Below are 21,036 nucleotides of genomic sequence, written 5' to 3'. Positions count from 1 at the left end.
GTTCACAACCGACATCGGTTCAATGCCGGCCCAATGGTGCCCCGTTACAAAATCAGTATTGGCCCAGAGAAGGTACTATGTCTTGCCATTATTTGCCAAAATGGTGTGCCGCTTCGAAACCAGTATTGGCCCCAAGCAGTTTTATATACCATTTTGTCAGAATGGCGTGGCGCTAAAACAATACAGTATTGGCAAAGAAAATATTTGATATAGTGCAGCTACAAAACCATGTTGTCTCAATTGAGTTTTCCACCATTTTGCAAAATAGGTTTGCTGCCAAAAAAAGCAGTAGACAGATGTCATAAGATAAAACGTTCATTGTCAGACGAAAAATCAACCAGCATTTTGACTTGAAAAATGCAAACAACAAAAACATTAAATTTGAATGAAATTACTTCGCAATAAAAAAACATTCATTACAATAAAGTTTAGCTGTTCCTGATGTATATAAAAACGGGACAAGACATTAAAGAATACAACAGTAATGAATGCATTAACTTAATAATGCTTTGTAAAAAACCAATACAACAATAATGAAGGTAGACCTTTTAGCACCAAATAAAACAATAACTTAAACATTGGTTTTCCTGGCCAATTTCAGCAAAACAAAATAATTAAATATAATTAACTTGCATTCAAATTCATGCATTTTCTTATAATCCCCTCGAACTAGGGTTTATTGTAAGCTCTTAATGCATTCAATTTCATTTAAAAGGAATGGACACTATTGGTAATTGTAAAAGACTAGCCTTCACAGCTGGTGTATCTCAACATATTCATAAAATAACAAACCTGTGAAAATAAAAGCTCAATCGGTCATCGAACTTGCGAGATAGCAATGCAAGAAAAACGCCATTGTCACACGACGTTGTGTGCGTTTAGATGGTTGATTTTGAGACGTCAAGTTCTAAATCTGAGATCTCGAAATCAAATTCAAATTCCTTCTTGCTTGAAAACTATGGCACTTTAGAGTGAGCCATTTCTCACAATGTTTTATACCATCAACCATTCCCCATTACTCGTTACCATTAAAGGTTTTATGCTAATATTTATTTTGAGTATAAAAATACCAATATTGTCCACTGACTTTAAGGGCATTCATGGGTACACTTTTACCATTCTCAAGTTGAAGTTTTACCAATTTGCAGTTGATGCATTAAAATTAAGACTCACCGAAGCCAACATAATTTTTCTGCTAGTTTGCGTTTTCTATTTCCTTTCTGTGCAACGAATTTCAGCTTCTTTGCATTCCACTTAAATATGAGTTTTGGCTTTATGCTTAAAATGGGAATTATAAGTCCTTTACTGGCACATAAGTTTCTTTTGTTAGAGGATTTTTCTTTTATTTTACACCATTATTTACACTCTTTTTTTTTTCTGAAAAAGCAATACAAAACTAGTATTGGCTCAAAAGAGGTTCATTTTGTGTTGTTACTCTTCCTTTAGCTTAAATATGCAGCCGATAACTTTGACATGCAAAACTAATATTTTGTTTTAGCCATATTATTTTATTTTCCTGGTTATTTTGTCTTTATTTTTATGTTAATGTCAGGACCATTTCAAGTTAGACTTTAGCAAATGTTTAAAATGAAATTAAATTCTTACAATAAGAGGTCGTTATAAATAAATTTATGTAATTATTGAATATTTTAATCAGTCTCGCCTTTTATATCTACGTTATTCACTGCTCTGGACCAACCTCGAGCAGCCATCTTTTTAGCCACAAATGCTTGGGCATTTAGTTGGAGATAATGCCAAATAAGTTTCATTTCAAGTATCTGCTATTTAAAGGCAGCTAATTGAATCAGAAAGCACACTTATCGTATAATTTGAATTGGAATGCAAACTTTTGAAAAATGTTTGCTCTTAAATGAAATTGAGTGATTGACCACGTGTTGCTGCTGGCTTTTGCGAAGTTGAATGATTCTTGCGGCCTAGTGAAATTGAATGATCTGAATTGACCAAACAATGCTAAACTAGTGAAATTGAATACCTCTTTGTGACTGTTAAATGCTGATTCAAAGCAGCAATCGTTTTCAAAATAAATTGAATGAGCCATGAGTCAAAATGAATGGATATTTGATGAAATTGGCCGGGAAAACCTAATAGTATTCGGTTTCTCCAAAATGTCTGTACTACCAGATTCATTAATTTGCATGTAATTCCTATTTGATTATTAAGTCGGTTTACTAATTAGACAGTATTTTCTTTAGCATTTTACCAAAACCAGTATTGGCATGATTGGCCCAGAACAGGTTTTCTGAGATGCCGTTTTGCCGAAATGGTGCACCGCTACAAAACCAGTACTGGCTCATTATCATCATCAAACTTTACGTTATCGTATCGATGCTGCTGGGTTTACGCCGGTACATGCAAGCATTGGCCCAATGAACCAGGCTAAAATCGCGTACGTCTAAAAAGTAGTCAAGTTGTTGACGTTGACTTACGCAGCCGGTCGAACACGTTAGAGCCAATGAACAGCTGTCCCTTGGTAGTCCTGCACATGTGTCAGATGACACCACATTGATACGCTGCAGTCAAAATGCACACGTTGTCACAGCATGCAGATGATCGAAAGTAAGCTGTTCATATCTGTGTTTTGATTGGTCCGTGATGTCACTGCATTTAAGTCACTGTGATGTATCCAATGAAATCGTATGTATCCAATGAAATAGTAAGTACCTGTCTTTTATGCGGGTAAATCCAGGGGCCAAGTCTAGGTTGCGTCCGGCTCGTTCAAAAGTTCGTAAACATGCCCATTGTATGCTAAGTGGCCCCATCTTCCCTTGGAAAAAAAAAACAAACAGGCTCACCGTATAAATACTAGCTACACGCATTTCTCTTCATTGTGACTCAGCTACACACTTTTGAAAACTTTGAAAAGTATAGTGTCCAATTAATTATTATAACTATCCTGGTACCTCTTTGCAACGACTTCAAGGCAATGGCACCACTGTACCGAAAAACGACGATGTTGTACCTGTATACTGCATTGTTTGTGCCCGTAATGACGTGTAAGTTGGGGTTTCCATTGTTTTAACAAAATCATTATCCAGTGAGTGTGAATGAATTATTGTAATATTTTTTGTAGATAGTTTTATTTATTAAATGTTGAATGAAGATGAAATTATTTTAATTAACCTTTCTAAGTTTATACTGCACTTTTTTTATACAGTACTAAAAGGTAAGTTTTCGGTTCCAAAAAAATTTATCTCGATTAAGTGTCAGTGAATCGTGTTTATTTTATTTGTTAATGACTATCTGTTTCATCGTAAAACTGCCAATGTGCATGTTGGGTGTCTGCAAAATATACCCCGTTAGCTGTTACGAATAAAGTAAGAACAAGTTGTAGTTGAAAATGATATTTTCTAAACAGTTTGATTCTTAGTTGAGAATATTTTAGAAAAGTATCGCGCGAAACTTACGAATAGTGTTTTTAATAGTAACATAGTGTAATTTCATTTATTGCATTTATTTATTTAAGTGTTTCGGAAAATACAACAACTATCTTTTTTTAAATATCCGAATCGTGTCTGTGTGTGTGTGTGTGTGAAGAAAAGGCAGTAATATTTAACCGTTCTAATATTATTTTTGTTGATGGCAAAAGACAAATCAAAAAAAATTACTCGCGTGCTACCAAAGTGCTCTTGTAGCATGCACTTAAGAGCACATGGGACGGAAAGATGAAGGGGCAGGGACGGGGAACGGTACCTTTTACTTAACTTTTGCTTTGGCACGGGATCATGGAGAACGGAGGCGGGCATTAGAGCACGTGGGACGGTGATAAGGAAGGGGCAGGGGGACGAGGGATTGGCACCTTTTACTTGACTGTTGCTATGGCACGGGATCATGGACAACGGAGGCAGGCATTATAGCACGTGGGACGGGGAGAGGCAGGGGAGGGGGGAACGGCATTTTACTTAACTGTTGCTACGGCACGGGATCATGGATAACAGTGGCATGCATTAGAGCACATGGGGCGGGGATAGGGAAGGGGCAGGGGGACTGGGGAACGGCACCTTTTACTTAACTGTTGCGATACTTAAAATATAACAAATTAATTTGACTGACAAATAATACAAAATGGGAAAAAAAGGATGAACAAATAATGATCAGGACGGAAACAAATAACGGGCTGGGAAACAATATAGGACATGACAAAAAATAAAAAAGGACTAACAAATGATACGCGACAGAAAAAAAAAATACCTGAACGGGAACAATTTAAGTACAAACAGCGACATGGTAATTGGTATTGTGACGTCACTCTTTGCTTAGCAATTACTTATTTAAAGTTAAGATCGATCTTAGTGCTTTGTGAAATCGGAAAAGAACGGAACTCTAGCGGGACCCGCGCGTAGCGCGGGTTCCCCGCTAGTCATATTTACAGTGCAATGTTGTACAATATTTGTTTCTATTATTGTACCAACGGCTCACATACAAAAGCGGGTTAAATTTGCATTGTTTTTCAATTGGTTATTTTTAATTTGTAACAGCTTAAAATTTTGAAGCAACAACGTGTTGTCGTATTTGAGTTTCAAGGGATAAACAAATCTACCCGTCCTCCTTTTCGGTTGGTTTTAAAGGCAGTGGACACTATTGGTAATTACTCAAAATAATTATTAGCATAAAACCTTTCTTGGTGACGAGTAATAGGGAGAGGTGATGGTATAAAACATGGTGAGAAACGGCACTCTCTGAAGTGCCATAGTTTTTGAGAAAGAAGTTATTTTCCACGAATTTGATTTCGAGACCTCAAATTTAGAACTTGAGGTCTCGAAATCAACCATCTAAACGATTGAGCTCAAATTGTCAGAGGTTTGTTATGTTATGCATATGTTGAGATACATCACATTGTGAAGTATAGTCTTTGACAAATACCAATAGTATCCACTGCCTTTAAGCAGCAACGGATAAATAAATCTATCACACTTAAACTTTTCCAACTGATTTTAGCACCAAAAGATAAACAAATCTATCCCTTCCCCTGTTTGGCTAAGTTTGTGCATCCGATATTGACTTTGTTCTCCCCAAAATATGTTAGTGAAACAAATAAACATTGTTTCAACATTTTGAAAACATCTTCAAGAAAAGTTGCTATACATAACCCAAGAGGGCACAATATTGAACATCGTGGTTAATTGTGAACCTGCTTTATAAACTTATCTCTGTCTAGGTTATCTAGGTTATCTCTGTCAATTTCGGCAAATGAGCAGCCGATATTGTTTTAATTTAGTTTCCCTTTGTTTTGCCTCTTCTGTCGTTATTGCGTTCCAAATTCTGAATTTCGGCATTCATTTCGTTTCATTATTGCGGATCGTCATGGTACAAAACAATCAACCAGCATATGCCAGCTGTTTGATCTATCACATAAAAAAAAAGGACTAATGAAATACGAATAAACATACACTTTAGACCTAGGCAACTGTTTATTGCCTTCACTTGATTTAAAAGCAGTGGACACTATTGGTAAATACTCAACATTATTGTGAGCATAACACCTTAACTGGTAACGAGTAAGGGAGAGGCTCATATAATGGAAATATTGACTGCTATGAGGGGAACAGTTAAAATTATAGGCCCAAGGTGATGTCAAAACCATAGCCAAGCAGTCAATATTTCTTCTAATCAACAACACTCTGACTCTGAAATGTCGTCTGCGAAGAAAGGTCGCGCCGTGACACGGGACGCTAGTCGTACATACTGCATATCAAAGTTGCGTTATTTTTGAGAGCGGGAGTAGTCAATATGACGTCATCTTGGTAAAAAAAGGGGGCAAAGCTATTTCCATGACTCAATTTTTAGCCAATCAGATTAGAGGATTCTCTATATGAGGTATTTTTTATAAAACAGTGTGCAAAACGGCTCCTTCTGAATATATTATGTAGTTTTCGAGAGGTTTTCGAGAATGAAGTTATTTTCCATGAATTTGGTTTCGATCAAGCATCCGAAAGCACACAACTTCGTGTGACAATGATGTTTTGTTCCGTAGTTCTCTCGTAACTTGGACAACCAATTGAGCACACTTTTTTTGTAAATTTGTTGTGTTATTCATAGGTTGAAATACAACAAGTGAGAAAACGGGTCTTTGACAATTACCAACAGTGTCCAGTGTATTTAACAGCAGAGGGCACACGTTTTTCCCTTCTCCCCGATGCTTCTGATTTGACTTCATTTCCCCTAAACAAAACTCGTGGACGATATTTATATTTATATGGGATTTGAGGCATTGCATGGTAAGGTATCAATATATATTTGGTTTGAGGTAACACCATGTGTGTGTATCTACATGCCAGGTAGATTTTGTTCTTAGAGAACTGTACAGTCTTGCTTAATTCTACTACCGCGGAGTAGATTGTTCTGTAATTATATTGTAGTGTATTTGAATGGGGCGTGTCTAGTTTGTTACTGTTGATGTTGTTTGTGTTGTCTATTCCAAAACCATCCATTTTTTTTTTTTGCGCACCAGTCATATTGGCATAGATAATCAAAAAAAGTTATCCATTTATATGTCTTAAAACCATTACACACTTTCGGTACAGAAACACAAAAAAGTTCACAGATTTACAAACAATTTACATGGTTTACATAAGGTAATTGAAAAGACTTCTCTTGAAATATTATTCCATGAAATGCTTTACTTTTTACAAAAACATTAAAACAATTATCAATGGTGACAACGAGAATTACGGATTACAGTAAACACATGTCATGACAAAGCGAAACGTGCGGAAACAAGTGTGGGTTTTCCCGTTGATTTCTCCCGACTCCGATGACCGATTGGGCCTACATTTTCACAGATTTGTTATTTCATATATAAGTTGTGATACTTTGGACAATACTGTTTACCGAAAGTGTCCAATGGCTTTAAGGACCAGTCTTTCCACTGTGTATCTCAAGATATGCATAAAATTACAAACCTGTGAAAGCTTGACCTGAATTGGTGTACGAACTAGGCCTATAATTAAATTCAAAACAATTGTGAGAATTTACTTCTTCTCAAAAACAACGTTACTAAAAATGGATCCATTTCTTACAATGGTTTATGATACAACTCTCCATTGCTCGTTATATAGATACATCAAAGTGGGAAGACTGGTCTTTGAAAATGTCCAAAGGTGTCCAGTGTCAGTAAAGCTATTGGGCACTTTCGGTAAACAGTATTGTCCAAGGCCCACACTTCGTGTATCACAACTTCTATATAAAATAACAAACCTGTGAAAACTTAGGCTCAACCGGTCATCGGAGCCGGGAGAAAAAAACGGGAAAACACACCTTTGTTTCGCTGTGTCATGACATGTATTTACAATAAATCCGTAATTCTCGATATCAAGAAAAATTATTGTTTCAATTTTGTATCAAAAAGTAAAACATTTCATGAATTAATAATTTTTCAAGAGAAGTCTTTCCCATTACCTTCTGTAAACCCTGTAAGTTATTTGTAAATTTTAGATTTTTATTTTATTTTATTATTTTTATTTTTTGTTGTGTTCCGAAAGTGTCCAATGGCTTTCAACCACGTTGTTGACTACTCAAAGCAGGGGTCTTAGTGAATAATTGACTGGATTGTAGTCAACAGTTCCTCACATTACAGCAACTTTGCAACATCCAAAGTAACCCCAAGTAACCTTCTGCTATATTCAGAGTAACCCCCTTGCTTTGCAAAACTATACTCGTCCCCTTTTGTGTAACCGTGTAACCAGATGACGGTTACTTTGTAACCTGATGACACTTACTTTGTAACCTGATGACACTTGCTTTGTAATCATGTAACCCTCTCTTTACTTTTATTGCATGTATTTGTAATCCTGTAATTCTCCCTTTACTTTTACTTTATATATCTGTAACACTTATATTTGTGCAACTGCTCACAGTTTGTCCTCCAGATAGGTATCCAATGCCCACGGAACACTAAATATCGGGTACAATAACCAATACAAGAAAACAACAAATACCAGAAAATAACCACACCAAATCACACTTCCCGAACTGTGTTCACACTTACTGCAAGCCAAAAGCTTTTACAGTGTGCCTCTACACGTTCCTAGTGCAATACCATAACCACGAAAACCCAACTTAATTCTTACACTACCAGAAGGTGTTCTTTACCTGGTCACAAGCCAAAGCATTTGCTATCGGAAACTATACACTCCACTAGCGTGTCACATAAACACAATCACAGCCTAACTTAATTCTTACACTACCAGAAGGTGTTCTTTACCTGGTCACAAGCCAAAGCATTTGCGACCGGAAACTATACACTCCACAAGCGTGTCATATAAACACAATCACAGCCTAACTTAATTCTTACACTACTAGTATGGGCCGCCAAAAGGGCCAAAGCTAAATAAAATAAAAACTAACTATATTTTTGAAAACTAACGTAAAAAACGAAAATCAAAGAACAATTACAAATAATTAAAGACAACAAATAAAACGAATAATACATTAACGAAATATATGTGTTGATCGTAAACACAGAGCACCAAAAAGTTATAATGAATATCATTTAAAAAAAAACACACAGTATACTGTACATTTAGACTAAAGGGAAAAGCTGAAGAATTAATCAAAACTGGAAATATTAATCCATTAGAAAAATTTACACTAAATGAAAACAAAATTAACAATACAAAATGTTTATCCCTTAACATAATCCATTAGAAAAAAAAACACACTAATTAAAAAATGTTTGTCCCAAAAAATACATACACGAAATGTGTATAAATTAACAATAAAAACAAAACTATCCAATAAAATAATTCATTAGAGAAAAAATACACTAAAAAAACAAAAACAAATTATAATAACAAAATGTTTGTCCCTTAAAAATAAGTACACGAAATGTTTTTAAAATTAACAATAACAAAACTATCCGTTAAACAAAAAATACTTAATTTATTAAAATTAATTCTTACCTAAAAACCAACAACGTAAACTAAAATGCACAAGCTACGTTGACAAATTTAAACAAACATTGAGGGCGTCAAACTAAAGACAAATATTTTGTAAAGGACAAATTTTGTAAAGGACAAACTGTGTTAAGGAAAAATTTCAGAATCAACGAACACAAGTTTTTACGAACTGACCATAAATGAACATAGAGGGCGCGTATAATGGCGACTCGCGAATTTATTTTCCCGGTTGTTTTTAAGGTTAAGGCCAATATGTTCCAATTGGCTGAAAGACAGCATCTTAATCGTACATCAGTTCTCGCCGGTCCAGTGTTCCCCTATTATTAAAGCTATAATTTGCTCTATGGTCTCAGATGCTGGCCATGCAATTGCAAGACGACTTAAAAGTTAAAAACTATTGTACGTGTGTATCCATGGAGGTAGGATTCATATGAAAGCTGGCCTACTCTGGTGGCTTACGATCAGGGATGACATGAACATAAAATAAAATCAGTGATACAGTCTGCTCTGAAAACCAGTTAAAATTTTGGACTTTTGGCTGGTGCCCGACTAAATGTTGTGATAGTGAAGAAATGTTGTTAGCAGTATGATTTGCTAAACAAATGAAACTGGTGGGCCCTTTTAGCATTCACAGTGAAACATTTTTTAATCTTGGGGGAAGGGAATCTTGAGGGATTCGAAAGCATCCTTGGTTTTTTAAACGTAAGTGATGCTACAGATCTTGAAACGTGAGCCTATCGACTAGGGATTGAAAGAGACTTGGAACCTAAACGTGTCTTGAAATTTAAAGTGTAGCTGCGTAGCTTGTAAAGCGTAGCTGCGTAGCTTGGAACGTAACCATATCTTTTGGAATGTAAGCATATTTTGGAACGTAAGCATAGCTGGGTATCTTGGAACAGAAACGTAGCTGCGTATTTTGGAACGTAAGCGTAGCTTGACTCGGGCTTGAAAATGTATAACGTTTTGATAGTATAGCGTAACTTGAAGGAAAGTAAGCGTATCTTGGAACGTAAGCGTATCTGAGTAGCTGCGTAGCCAAGGAACAACCATGGTTATAAGGTTGGAGACTTTTCTGTTATAATTTGAAACACAATGGTTTATTGAACAACTGTAGATCTGGTTGTGTGACATACAATGGGCTTACTAGCATAAGATTAAAAGCATGAGTGTAGACTTGTACAAGTCCTTCGTAAGTATTATCACAACACCATAATACATAATATCTTTTGGAACGTAGTCTTAACCATATCTTTTGGAACAACTCATGGGAAATTGCGGATTTTGATTGCTTAGTCGAGTCGCGACTATTGGTATTCAACCCACATGGTTAGTCGTGCGACTAATACTACGTACTATGAAAGTAGTCGCGATCGAATTCGTGAAGTGCGCACGGGCACAACAAAATCCCCCGCTAACCTGTGAAAATGTTGACGTAAGCAAAGAATTTCCTGCTTTCCAAAGTGTTGATTATTTGCTTACGGTGAGGAGCTGCTAGCGTAGAGTACGAATGCGCAAGAGCCGAAATTCCCCGCTATCTTGTGAATACACGCTTGACATATCGCAGAATTCCCTGCTTCCGCAAGCGTCGATACGCACTGTACACAGAGCCATGGAATTAGGGGCGGGCTCCAATGCTCTGATGTGTACATGAAAACCCCCATTTATTGGTCAATAAATATACATCATGGGACATTTTTTTTTTTTTGCAGGTCCATATCACACACATGATCAGCCATGAAAGCACAGGTTTTTATCAATGATCGCCACCATGCATGGACTGTACATGTACATGTACATGAACCCATCATGCATGGACCCATGCACTGCAAGCACAGGCGGGGCGGTCAACTGTGAAATAAAATTGTTTTTTATTATTATGGCTTCATGAAATCACATGTTTCAACCCATACAGCTATTCTAATTATATGATAATAGCTTTAATAATAGGGGAACACTGGCCCGGCGAGAAGTGATGTACGATGAAGATGCTGTCTTGCAGCCAATGGGAAATCTTGGCCTTACCACTGAGAAATAAATTCGCGACTCGCCATTATACGCGCCCTCTATGTTCATTTATGGTCAGTTCGTAAAAAAACTGTTGTTCGTTGATTCTGAAATTTGTCCTATACACAATTTGTCCTTTACAAAATTTGTCCTTTACAAAATTTGTCTTTAGTGTGACGCCCTCAATGTTTATTTAAATTTTGTAACGTAGCTTGTGCATTTTAGTTGACGTTGTTGGTTTTCAGGTGGAATTAATTTAAAAAAATTATTGTAATTTTTTTAAGGATATTTTTTTTTTAATGTTAATTTTAAAACATTTCGTGTAATTACTTTTAAGGGACAAACCTTTTTATTTTTTTTAATGTTTTTTAGTTAGTGGTTTTTGTTTCTAATGGATTATTTTATTGGATAGGTTTTTTTTTAATTGTTCAATTTAAAAACATTTCGTGTATATAATTTTAAGGGAAAAACATTTTTTTTTTATTTAGTGTTTTTTTTTTTTTTCTAATGGAATATTTTATTGGATTCTATTTTTATTGGTTTTTTTTTTATTGTTAGTTTAAAAACATTTCGTGTATGTATTTTTAAGGGACAACATTTTTTTTAAATTATTACCTTGTTTTAAATTTGGTGTAATTTTCTTTCCAATGGATTATTTTAAGGGATAAACATGTTTTTTATTGTTAACTTTTGTTTTCATTTAGTGTAATTTTTTCTAATGGATCAATATTTCCAGTTTTGACTAATTCTTTACTTTTTCCCTTTTTCTTTAGTTTAAATTTACAGTATACTGTTTTTTTGTTATGTTATTCATTTTAAACCTTTGATGCTCTGTGTTTACGATCAACACATACATTTTGTTAATATATCATTTGTTTTATTTTGTATCTTTAATATTTGTAATTGTTCTTGGAAATTTTTGTTTTATGTTAATTTTCAAAAATATAGTTAGTTTTTATTTTATTTAGCTGTTGGCCCTTTTGGCCGCCCATAAACTAGAAGGTGTTCTTTACCTTGTCACAAGCCAAAACGTCTGTGGCCGGAAACTATACACTCCACTAGCGTGTCACATAAACACAATCACAGCCTAACTTAATTCTTCGACTACTAGAAGGTGTTCTTTACCTTGTCACAAGCCAAAACGTTTGTGGCTGGAAACTATACACTCCACTAGCGTGTCACATATACACAATCACAGCCTAACTTAATTCTTACACTACTAGAAGGTGTTCTTTACCTGGTCAAAAGCCAAAGCATTTGCGACCGGAAACGTTACACTCAACTAGCGTGTCACATAAAGACAATTACATGAAAATACACCCATAAATACTCAACAACTTATACAATAACAATTCCGTAGACCCCTGGCCTATCACATCAAAATACAAAGATAAACTGGCATAAGACCCCTGGCCTTTCACATAAAATGCAAGAATGAACTCGGATATAAGACCCCTGGCCTATCACACAAAATGCAAAGATAAACACAATATGCAATAATGAACAAACAAATACATACACTTTGTACAGATAACTTAACTTACGATCTCTCCCGCTCCATCCACGAATTATTTACACAGCACCTCCTGTTTGGAGGTCTTCCGCTACACACACCTGACTCGTTACTGCCCTCTACACGCTAGCCCCGGGTGCCATGCCTCTACACATGCGGTCCCAGATCGTTAACTGCGCACGCGCACCCTGCCAGCCAAACAACGAAAGAGAGTTGTCCTTTTCCGTAGTATTCAATTTCCTGAGATAAGTAAACTAACAAAGAGGTTAAATTGGCTGCTCGTTTGAACATGAATGGAAACACCTACAAAAGATGGTTGAGAAAATTTTGATACCTTTCATTTTTTTTTTTTTTACAAGCCCACTCTTGTTTATATTTTTCTATCTCGATTTTTGTACTATCCTTATGTTACAGAGTGGACATAATTCTTTTGTCTTTTTAGTTGAGTTCAAGAATCTTGTTACGGTGAGCATGAAGCCTTTGCACTGCAGTGATGCTGCAACAAACTCAGCAACACTGATGTGTAGTTTCAGCTATTCTGATTCAACGTACTACTTTTTCAGCCTCCAGTGGAGGCAAGATGGCGTCCTATTAGCAAACTTCTATAATCGTGCAGTAGATCCAGATTACGCAAACTACTGCCAATCGTCGGGTAACTGTACTATAACGAGAACCGACAGTGAGAGTTATTTCACCATTTCAACTGTGGGTATGACTGAAAACAACGCATCGTACAGCTGCCACGTGAGCTTTGCTAACGGTTATACCAGGAATGGTGCTAAAGCCACCACAACGTTGGTAGTCAATGGTGAGTAAGTTTACGTTCTACATTGTTTACAGTTTGTGAGAGTAACTCTACATGGGTATGAACAATAAACTTGCGGGTACAACCAAGTGTATAATCTAGAGAGTGCTAGCTCTGAAAAGAGCCGGTTTGGTCTCGACGTTTCGAGCAGTATAATCTGCTCGTCTTCATGATAATGCTTATCTTTGGCTGGAGGGATGTACATAATCGTAAAATGTTCGCTATTTTGACAACTTGTTCATATGAACGGGCTTTATCTGTTTATTTGTTTTCTAGTTCTTATTCATTTCATTTTACTCACCCCAATCCCCAATAACACCTCGTTCAAACTGTACCTCTTTAGACGCACCGTCGTAGTAGTAACATTTGTTACACAGACACAAACCTATAGTACATGGTCGAGATAAATAAGGTTGCTTTCTATATGTTTAAGTTGCAAGCCCTTACTCGTTTATATCTGTATATTCGTTCTGTTATGTGTGTTGTCTTTTGCTGTCTTTGCCTTTACCAGTATGTCTTCTTCTTATACACGGGGCAGACAAATGTCATGTTTTGACCGTAATACTCTTTGTTGGTCTTTTAATTCTTAATCTTTGTCTTAATATCCTTGATTATTGTTAAATGTTTCGTTAGGTCCACCAGTGACGGTAAGCATGGAGCCGTCGTATCACGATGATCCTGTAATACATACAGCAACACTGAGGTGCAATTTTTGTGTAAACGATGCAACGTTCGACTTTTTTAACCTGGAGTGGAAAAAAGATGGGGTCCTAGTAGCAGACTACTCTAATGGTGCAGCAACTCCAGACTACGCAGACTTCTGTGCATCGTCAGGTGACTGTACCATAACGAGGACCTGCAGCGAGAGTTATTTCACCATTGCTTCTCTGGATAGGTCTCAAAACAACGCAGTGTTCAGCTGCGAAGTGGTTTTTGATAAAGGTGCCCAAAGGAAGAGTGGTGATGACACTACTACCTTGATAGTGACTGGTGAGTCAATTAACATTCAACATAATGTGTACATGATGTCAACATGTATTGTACATCACTGGACATTTTACTGGAAGGATTTGGGTACTTTTTGTAACACAAATGACAATGTCCACAGATTTACATTAAACTTACACCGTTTGAGGACATTCATAGTAGAAAGCTTCCCTGAAAATTTTACACGCTGAGGTGCTGTAGTTTGTAAGAAATGAGGTAAACCATATCATGAAAATACGTTTGTACAAGCTACAATAATGTTCGTCTCATGATCACTGAGACCAAAATTATGTTCCTTACATATTACTCATTTCTCAAAAAACACAGCACCTCAGCAAGTAATATTTACAGTGAAGCTTTCTACTGTCATTATCTTCAAACTGTGTAAGTTTAACAAAAATCTGTAGACATTTTTTTTTTTTACGGAACAAGTACGTAGACCCTTTTAAAATGACGGAATATCAATTGCCTTGGATCGGTCGAGTTGGTCTTAAAAATGCGTTCGTAACCGTTTGTTATAAAATGCATATATTATTCTAAAAGTACAAAACAATGATCCACATGTGCCTCGAAATTGCGTGGTTTGCCTTTTACTTTTCGAACTAACACGGTCGGCCATTTATGGGAATTTGATTCTCATAAATGGCCGACCGAGTCGACGCGGTAAAATGAAAACCACCCAAGTTCGAGTGATACTTTTTGTGGATCATTACATGTTGCTCTTGATATTTATCTTTATACAAACGGTTTCAAACACTTTTTAAAGACCAACTCGGCCGAACCAAGGAAACGTGTTGCAGTACAGAGTCACAATTCAGTGCGTTATGAAACTTCGTGTATAGCCTGTGTTCAAGGCGTAATGCAACTTACACTTCTCATTCGGTTAGATAGTCTCTTCCACATTCGTCAATATTTAAACCTAAAAGGCGTAATGCAACATACATTCTCCTTCGGGTAGATAGTCTCTACCACATTCGTAAGTATTTAATTAAAAACTAAAAGGCGTAATGCAACATACACTTCACCATCGTTAAATAGTCTCTTCCACATTCGTCAATGTTAAACACAAAAAGGCGTAAAACAGCATACACTTCACCATCGTTAAATGGTCTGTTCCACATTCGTCAATATTAAAAACAAAACAAAAAATAATAACAGTCCTCAACCACATCAGCTATTAATTTGACAATGTAATCATATGAAAGGGCTTTACAAACTTTACTCAAATGGAAATGCTACCTCAGAGATGTCTAAAGATAATATTGTGTTTCCTTTGAAAGAACCGTTAAAGGCAGTGAACACTGTTGGTAATTACTCGAAATAATTAATAGCATAAAACCTTTATTGGTGACGAGTACTAGGGATAGTTTGATAGTATAAAACATTGTGAGAAACGGCTCCCTCTGAACTGCATAGTTTTCGAGAAAGAAGTGAGTTTCTACGAATTTGATTTCGAGACCTAATATTTAGAACTTGTGGTCTCGAAATCAACCCTATAAACGCACAAAACTTTGTGTGAGAAGGTTTTGTTCCCATCATTATCTCGCAACTCTGATGGCCGATGGAGCTCAAATTTTCACAGGGTTGTTATTATGTGCATATGTTGAGATACACTAACTGTGAAGGCTAGTCTTTGACAATAAGTATCCACTGCCTTTAAGCGGAAGATGCTCCTGTATGTCGGGTTTAGATTCATTCATACATAAATACATACAGACAACTAACATATTTATAAAGCGCTTTTACATAAAGCTCAAAGCACTGAAAAGAGCAAGACCAATGGAGCTATAAATACAACAAATACATCTGATACAATTGAGTTTTGGGATATTTTTTGAACAATGGCAAAGATTTACACTGGAAGTTGTTCCATATTCGCGGAGCAATAAAGGTGTTCTGATGGTTAAATGTTCGGTTAGGCGTGTGGTGTCGGAAGCTGATCGCAAGCTTGAGTGTGGCGGTAGCCTGGTGCTGTTCCTAAAAAGACACTTAAACACAGTAACTACAACTTTGCAAGTTATTCTCTCTTTGATCGGGAGCCAATATAACTGCTGAAGGCAGGGGGTGTGGCTCGGCAGTAAGCAAACAATATGGAAACCACAAACACTCACGGACAGTCTGAACAACCAATTCGCACGACGCAAGGCTTCGTCTCTTGATTTTAACTGGGGTCCAAAATCGAAATGGTAAATTGTTCACTTTAGTTTGTTAGCCTACTGGTGAATTATTCATGTTTGGCATATCAAATGATTCCAACAGCCTGTCTGGGTTGTTGTTTTGCCATTAACGGCCTAGCAACCATAAGTGTATATGTTGATATTACAAACAATATTAAAGGCAGTGGACTACATTGGTAATTACTCAAAATAATTTTTGGCATAAAACCTTTCTTGGTGATGAGTTATGGAGATAGGTTGATATTATAAAACATTGTAAGAAACGGCTCCCTCTGAAGTGCCATAGTTTTCGAGAAAGAGGTAATTTTCCACGAATTTTATTTAAATACCTCATATTTAAAACTTGAGGTCAACTTGAGGTCGAAATTAACCAACTAAACGCACACAACTTCGTGTGACAAGGGTTATTTTTTCGTTCATATTCTCGCAACTTCGATGACCGATTGAGCTCAAATTTTCATAGGTTTGTTATTTTATGAATATGTTGAGAAACACCAACTGTGTAGGCTAGTCTTTGACAATTACCAACAGTGTCCAGTGCCTTTAACTCGACATTTAATTTGTTACATCTGTTTTCTCAATTAGAACAAACAAAACTACAAAGATGTTGTTTTCCACACAGTTCCAACAGCTGTTTTTTTTTTTTTTTTTTTTCTTTATCTAATTTTCAGTTATGAACTACTAACCATTGGTGTTACCTTTGAAACTGCACATAAATAAGCTTTCCCTCTATGTTTACATCTGTTTTCATAATCATAAAACACAATAAGAGACGTGGCTATATTCTCGGCCATTTAAGTAATGAAATAATTCAACAGCTTTTTTTTTTTTTTTTTTTTTTTTTTTTTTTTCCCAGTTATGGGCTTGCAGCTGTAGGCCTAGTGTTACCTTTTTAACTAACAAACAAGTTAAGCTCTCAATAAGTTGTTTGCATTTTCCAAAAAATATAAAGCCCATTAAGAAACGTAGCTTTCTTCACAGGCACTTAACGGTTGTTTGGCTCGAACAGTTGTTTTTTCTTTTTTTTTTCTCTCTCAACCCTTGTCAATTGGAACTCTTCATTTAATTTATTACAATTTAAAAATTAAACCTGATCGAATGAATGATGAGTAAAAATAAAAATAAAAGTTAGGGTTAAATGGGTTACAACATTTTTGCACAATGCAAACGTTTTGGTGCTACTAACCCCACCCAGGTAATGTTCCTTTTATTTACGGGAACCTATATAAGTGCTCAGTATAGCCTACAGTAGGCAGTGTACACTATTGGTAATTACTCAAAATAATCATCAGCAACAAATATTACTTGGTAACTAGTAAGAGGGAGAGGTTGATAGTTACATTATTGTGAGAAACGTCTCCCTCTGAAGTGATGTAGTTTTCGAGAAAGAAGACGAATCAAAACACATAATTTTCCGCGAATTTGATTTCGAGACCTCAACATTTAGAATACAATGAATCGAAATCAAGCATCTGAAAGCACACAACTTCGCGTTACAAGGGTGTTCTTTCTTTCATTATTATCTCTCAACTTCGACGACCAATTGAGCTCAAATTTTCACAGGTTTGTTATGTTATGCACACGTTGAGATACACCAAGTGAGAAGTCTTGTCTTTTACACTTACCAACAGTGTCAAGTGTCTTTACGTCACTTTGGTTTAGCGCAACATGGGTTGTTAAACTCTTGAACAAAAACGAAACGTTATGAAATCATAAGAATGTCTTGTAGTTCCATATTCCCCAATGTCTCGTTTTTCAACCTGCAAACTATTTAAAAGCCACCATTCATTGTGTGTCAAACATCATAATCTGCTAACCTCGGAGCTGTCTACACCGAACAAATACTGTTTGTAAACAAACACACACTTCATGTCTAGTTATTACTATGTCATGCTGATGTTTTGTTTTACCCATAAAGCAATGCGGCTGTTTAAAGACAATGGACACCTTTTGTAATTGTGAAGAAAAGTCTTGTCACTTGGTGTATCTCAAATATTAACAAACCTGTAAAACCTGTGAAAATTTGAACTCAAATGGTCGTTATGAGATAACAAAGAAAAAAAACAAACATTGTCACACGAAGTTGTGTGCCATTAGATGCTCGATGTCTCGAAAATTTAATTCAACAATTTTAGTGGAAAATTACCTCAGTCTCGAAAACTACGTTACTTCAGAGGGGAGCCGTTTCTCACGATATGTTCTACTATAAACAGCTCCCAATTTCTTGTTACCAAGTAAGTTTTTATTATAGCAATTATTTTGAGTTATTACCAAAAGTGTCCAGTGTCTCTTATATGAATGAAGTGCTTTGTTAATACATGTAGTCACATAATTGCATCACCTTTCGTATGTTGTATGTTTATAGCCGACAGACACAATTAACCGTCAACATGCGATGAAGAAGGCCTACACTTCAGCAAGTCCCAAATTCCAGTGCAAGGTTGCATGCATCAATTCAAGGCAACATCCTACTGTGCTATTGGTGGTGTGCAATAAGCCATGTTGAGGTATGGCGGACGTGATATGAGTGAACTGTTTGGTTTGGGTGTATAAACACACAAGTTTACCCAAACTTATAGTGCTGTATGTCCGCCATGTTTCAAAAAGGCGTATTGTCATCAGGAATAACATTGCCTTGCTTGAAAACAAGTAGGCCGTCAAGTAATGTTACATTGATTACAAACCGAAAACGACTACGATTAACACTTTATTTAACAATTCAATTAAATTCACTTCGAATTATTCATTTCATCACACTTTACAAGTTCAGTTTTAAATTGGTTTTCCTGTGTGTACTAAAAAACATTCAATATGGCAAACTAGTGAGCCATCAAATTGTGGTTACACTTCGCTTTTTTTCTCACACTTATATCGGTTTTATGGTAAGTAGACTAAGCTGCTAGAAACTGTACTGTTTTTTGTTTTGAGTCGGTAAGTTTGAAGTAGTGGTATATGTACATCGTGCATGTGTGTGGACAGATTGATGCTGTGATTTATTCATAGATTATTATTCGGACCTAATTGAGGGGAACAAACTAAACAATTTGTGTTGTTTTGCACCCTTATTATTATCCATATTTTCTGGAATTTTGTCTGCATGCATTTTATGTTCGATGTTTATATATTTTTTTTTATCTCATATTCCACTCTCAAATTCTGCAACAATTGTCTAAAACACTTTTTGTTGTTAAGCTATCCAATAATTGGGTTGGCCTAAGATTTAGAAAATGGCCCAATACGAACCTGGATTATTAGTGGATAATCTTGCTACGCTCAGTTGTAAATCGTTTAAGCGCGCCCCTTAACGATACACCCAACTTGACTGATTTGCGATAGACTGTCGCCGTGTCTTTATCCGCAAGGTTACAGACAGATATATGCTACTCAGATCCAGTGATTCCATATGATACAATGATATCACTGTATACATGCAGAGACTAAAGGCTACGTAGTTTGGTTTGTTTTGATTGGTCTAAGTTCACCTCTGACGACGGTTCAAAACACATACTTTTTTTGGAAAGCTGACATGCTGTGTTCACGGTCGGACGTGTGTATTCAAATCGGAATGAAATTAATATAGGTCATATCGGAAGACATACGCCGGCTTGAAGGCCTGTCTCTGGTGTGATTCATGAGCCTCAAAATTGTGACGTCAGGCGTCAGGCTAGATTCGCAATAGTGCAAGCGAGCCCTTCAAGTTGGCTAAATCGTACCGTAAGAGGGCGCGCTTTGGCGATTTACAACTGAGCATATTCGACCATATTTGAGCATATTCCAAAGCCAACACTCCCACGGAAGAGATATGTACATGGTTGCACCCGAAACTTCACTGTTTATTGTTAGTTCCCCGTAACTCGAATTCAATTCCGATGCAATGCAACTTCAACATAAATTAGTAGTCAATACATTTAATTGACTTGAATTGTTGACAATTGCTTCAAGAGGAAAACCTATTTGACGATAGGTTTCACTATTGTTCAAAATTAAATGGTATTACCTAGTGTTTTGGTAGTAATCAGTAGTTGATATATATTTTGTTTTCTGTGTGGACCTTATGTTAGAACAGATGCTCGGATGACTATTATCATTATTAATTTTGGTTTTTACCAATACACCGATGTGTGTAAGCACTGTAAACTATACTCCCTCGAGTCCTGTGAATAAAAAAACATATATATCACAGGCATATTACTCGGGTGGGATTCGAACGCACTACCCTTGCAAATCTAGAGAAGTTTCTTACCAACTAGACCTATCGTTGCGGTACCCGCTGTCAAAACATTATGAATCGAACTGCCTCTAGATACCGGGCAAACTCGGTAGTCTAGTTGGTAAAGATAAGCACATATTCATCAAATTAAAAAATAAGAAAAATAAAATGAATCAGAAGAAATTATTGCAAAAAAAAAATTAGTACAGCAACAATATCGCTTGGCAGAAACACACTAAGTGATTTATAAATGTTTAAGAAGGGACTTCAAATGTATGACTATAAACATTTACTCATCAAGGAAACAAACACAAATAAGAATAAATAATGAAAAGATCAGTACAACAGCAGACGTTACTTATGGAACTCTACTCAAATATGTGGTTTGAATGTGATGTATCAGATATTGTAACATTGCAAACTGC

At 36.1% G+C, this 21,036-nt stretch overlaps 1 protein-coding gene across 1 annotated transcript; it reads left to right on the top strand.

Annotated features, from left to right (window-relative positions):
• Positions 1–2,833: 2,833 nt before the first annotated feature.
• Positions 2,834–20,710, top strand: LOC117299616. The gene is made up of 4 exons (XM_033783165.1): positions 2,834–3,014; positions 12,875–13,240; positions 13,871–14,227; positions 18,767–20,710. The coding sequence occupies exons 1-4, from the start codon at positions 2,945–2,947 to the stop codon at positions 18,781–18,783; spliced, it is 810 nt and encodes a 269-aa protein (XP_033639056.1). The 5' UTR covers positions 2,834–2,944; the 3' UTR covers positions 18,784–20,710.
• The last annotated feature ends 326 nt before the right edge of the window (positions 20,711–21,036 follow it).

This window comes from Asterias rubens, chromosome 14 (assembly GCF_902459465.1).
Source record: "Asterias rubens chromosome 14, eAstRub1.3, whole genome shotgun sequence".
NCBI classification, from domain to species: domain Eukaryota; kingdom Metazoa; phylum Echinodermata; class Asteroidea; order Forcipulatida; family Asteriidae; genus Asterias; species Asterias rubens.
This window is presented reverse-complemented; position numbering and strand designations above follow the sequence as displayed.

Bases quoted from the DNA above. Each gene is read 5' to 3' on its own strand.
- LOC117299616 (XM_033783165.1), top strand. From the start codon at position 2,945: ATGGCACCACTGTACCGAAAAACGACGATGTTGTACCTGTATACTGCA. The intron at 3,015-12,874 runs GTAAGTTGGGGT...TTGTCTTTTTAG, and splicing joins GTTTGTGCCCGTAATGACGT to TTGAGTTCAAGAATCTTGTT. The intron at 13,241-13,870 runs GTGAGTAAGTTT...ATGTTTCGTTAG, and splicing joins CACAACGTTGGTAGTCAATG to GTCCACCAGTGACGGTAAGC.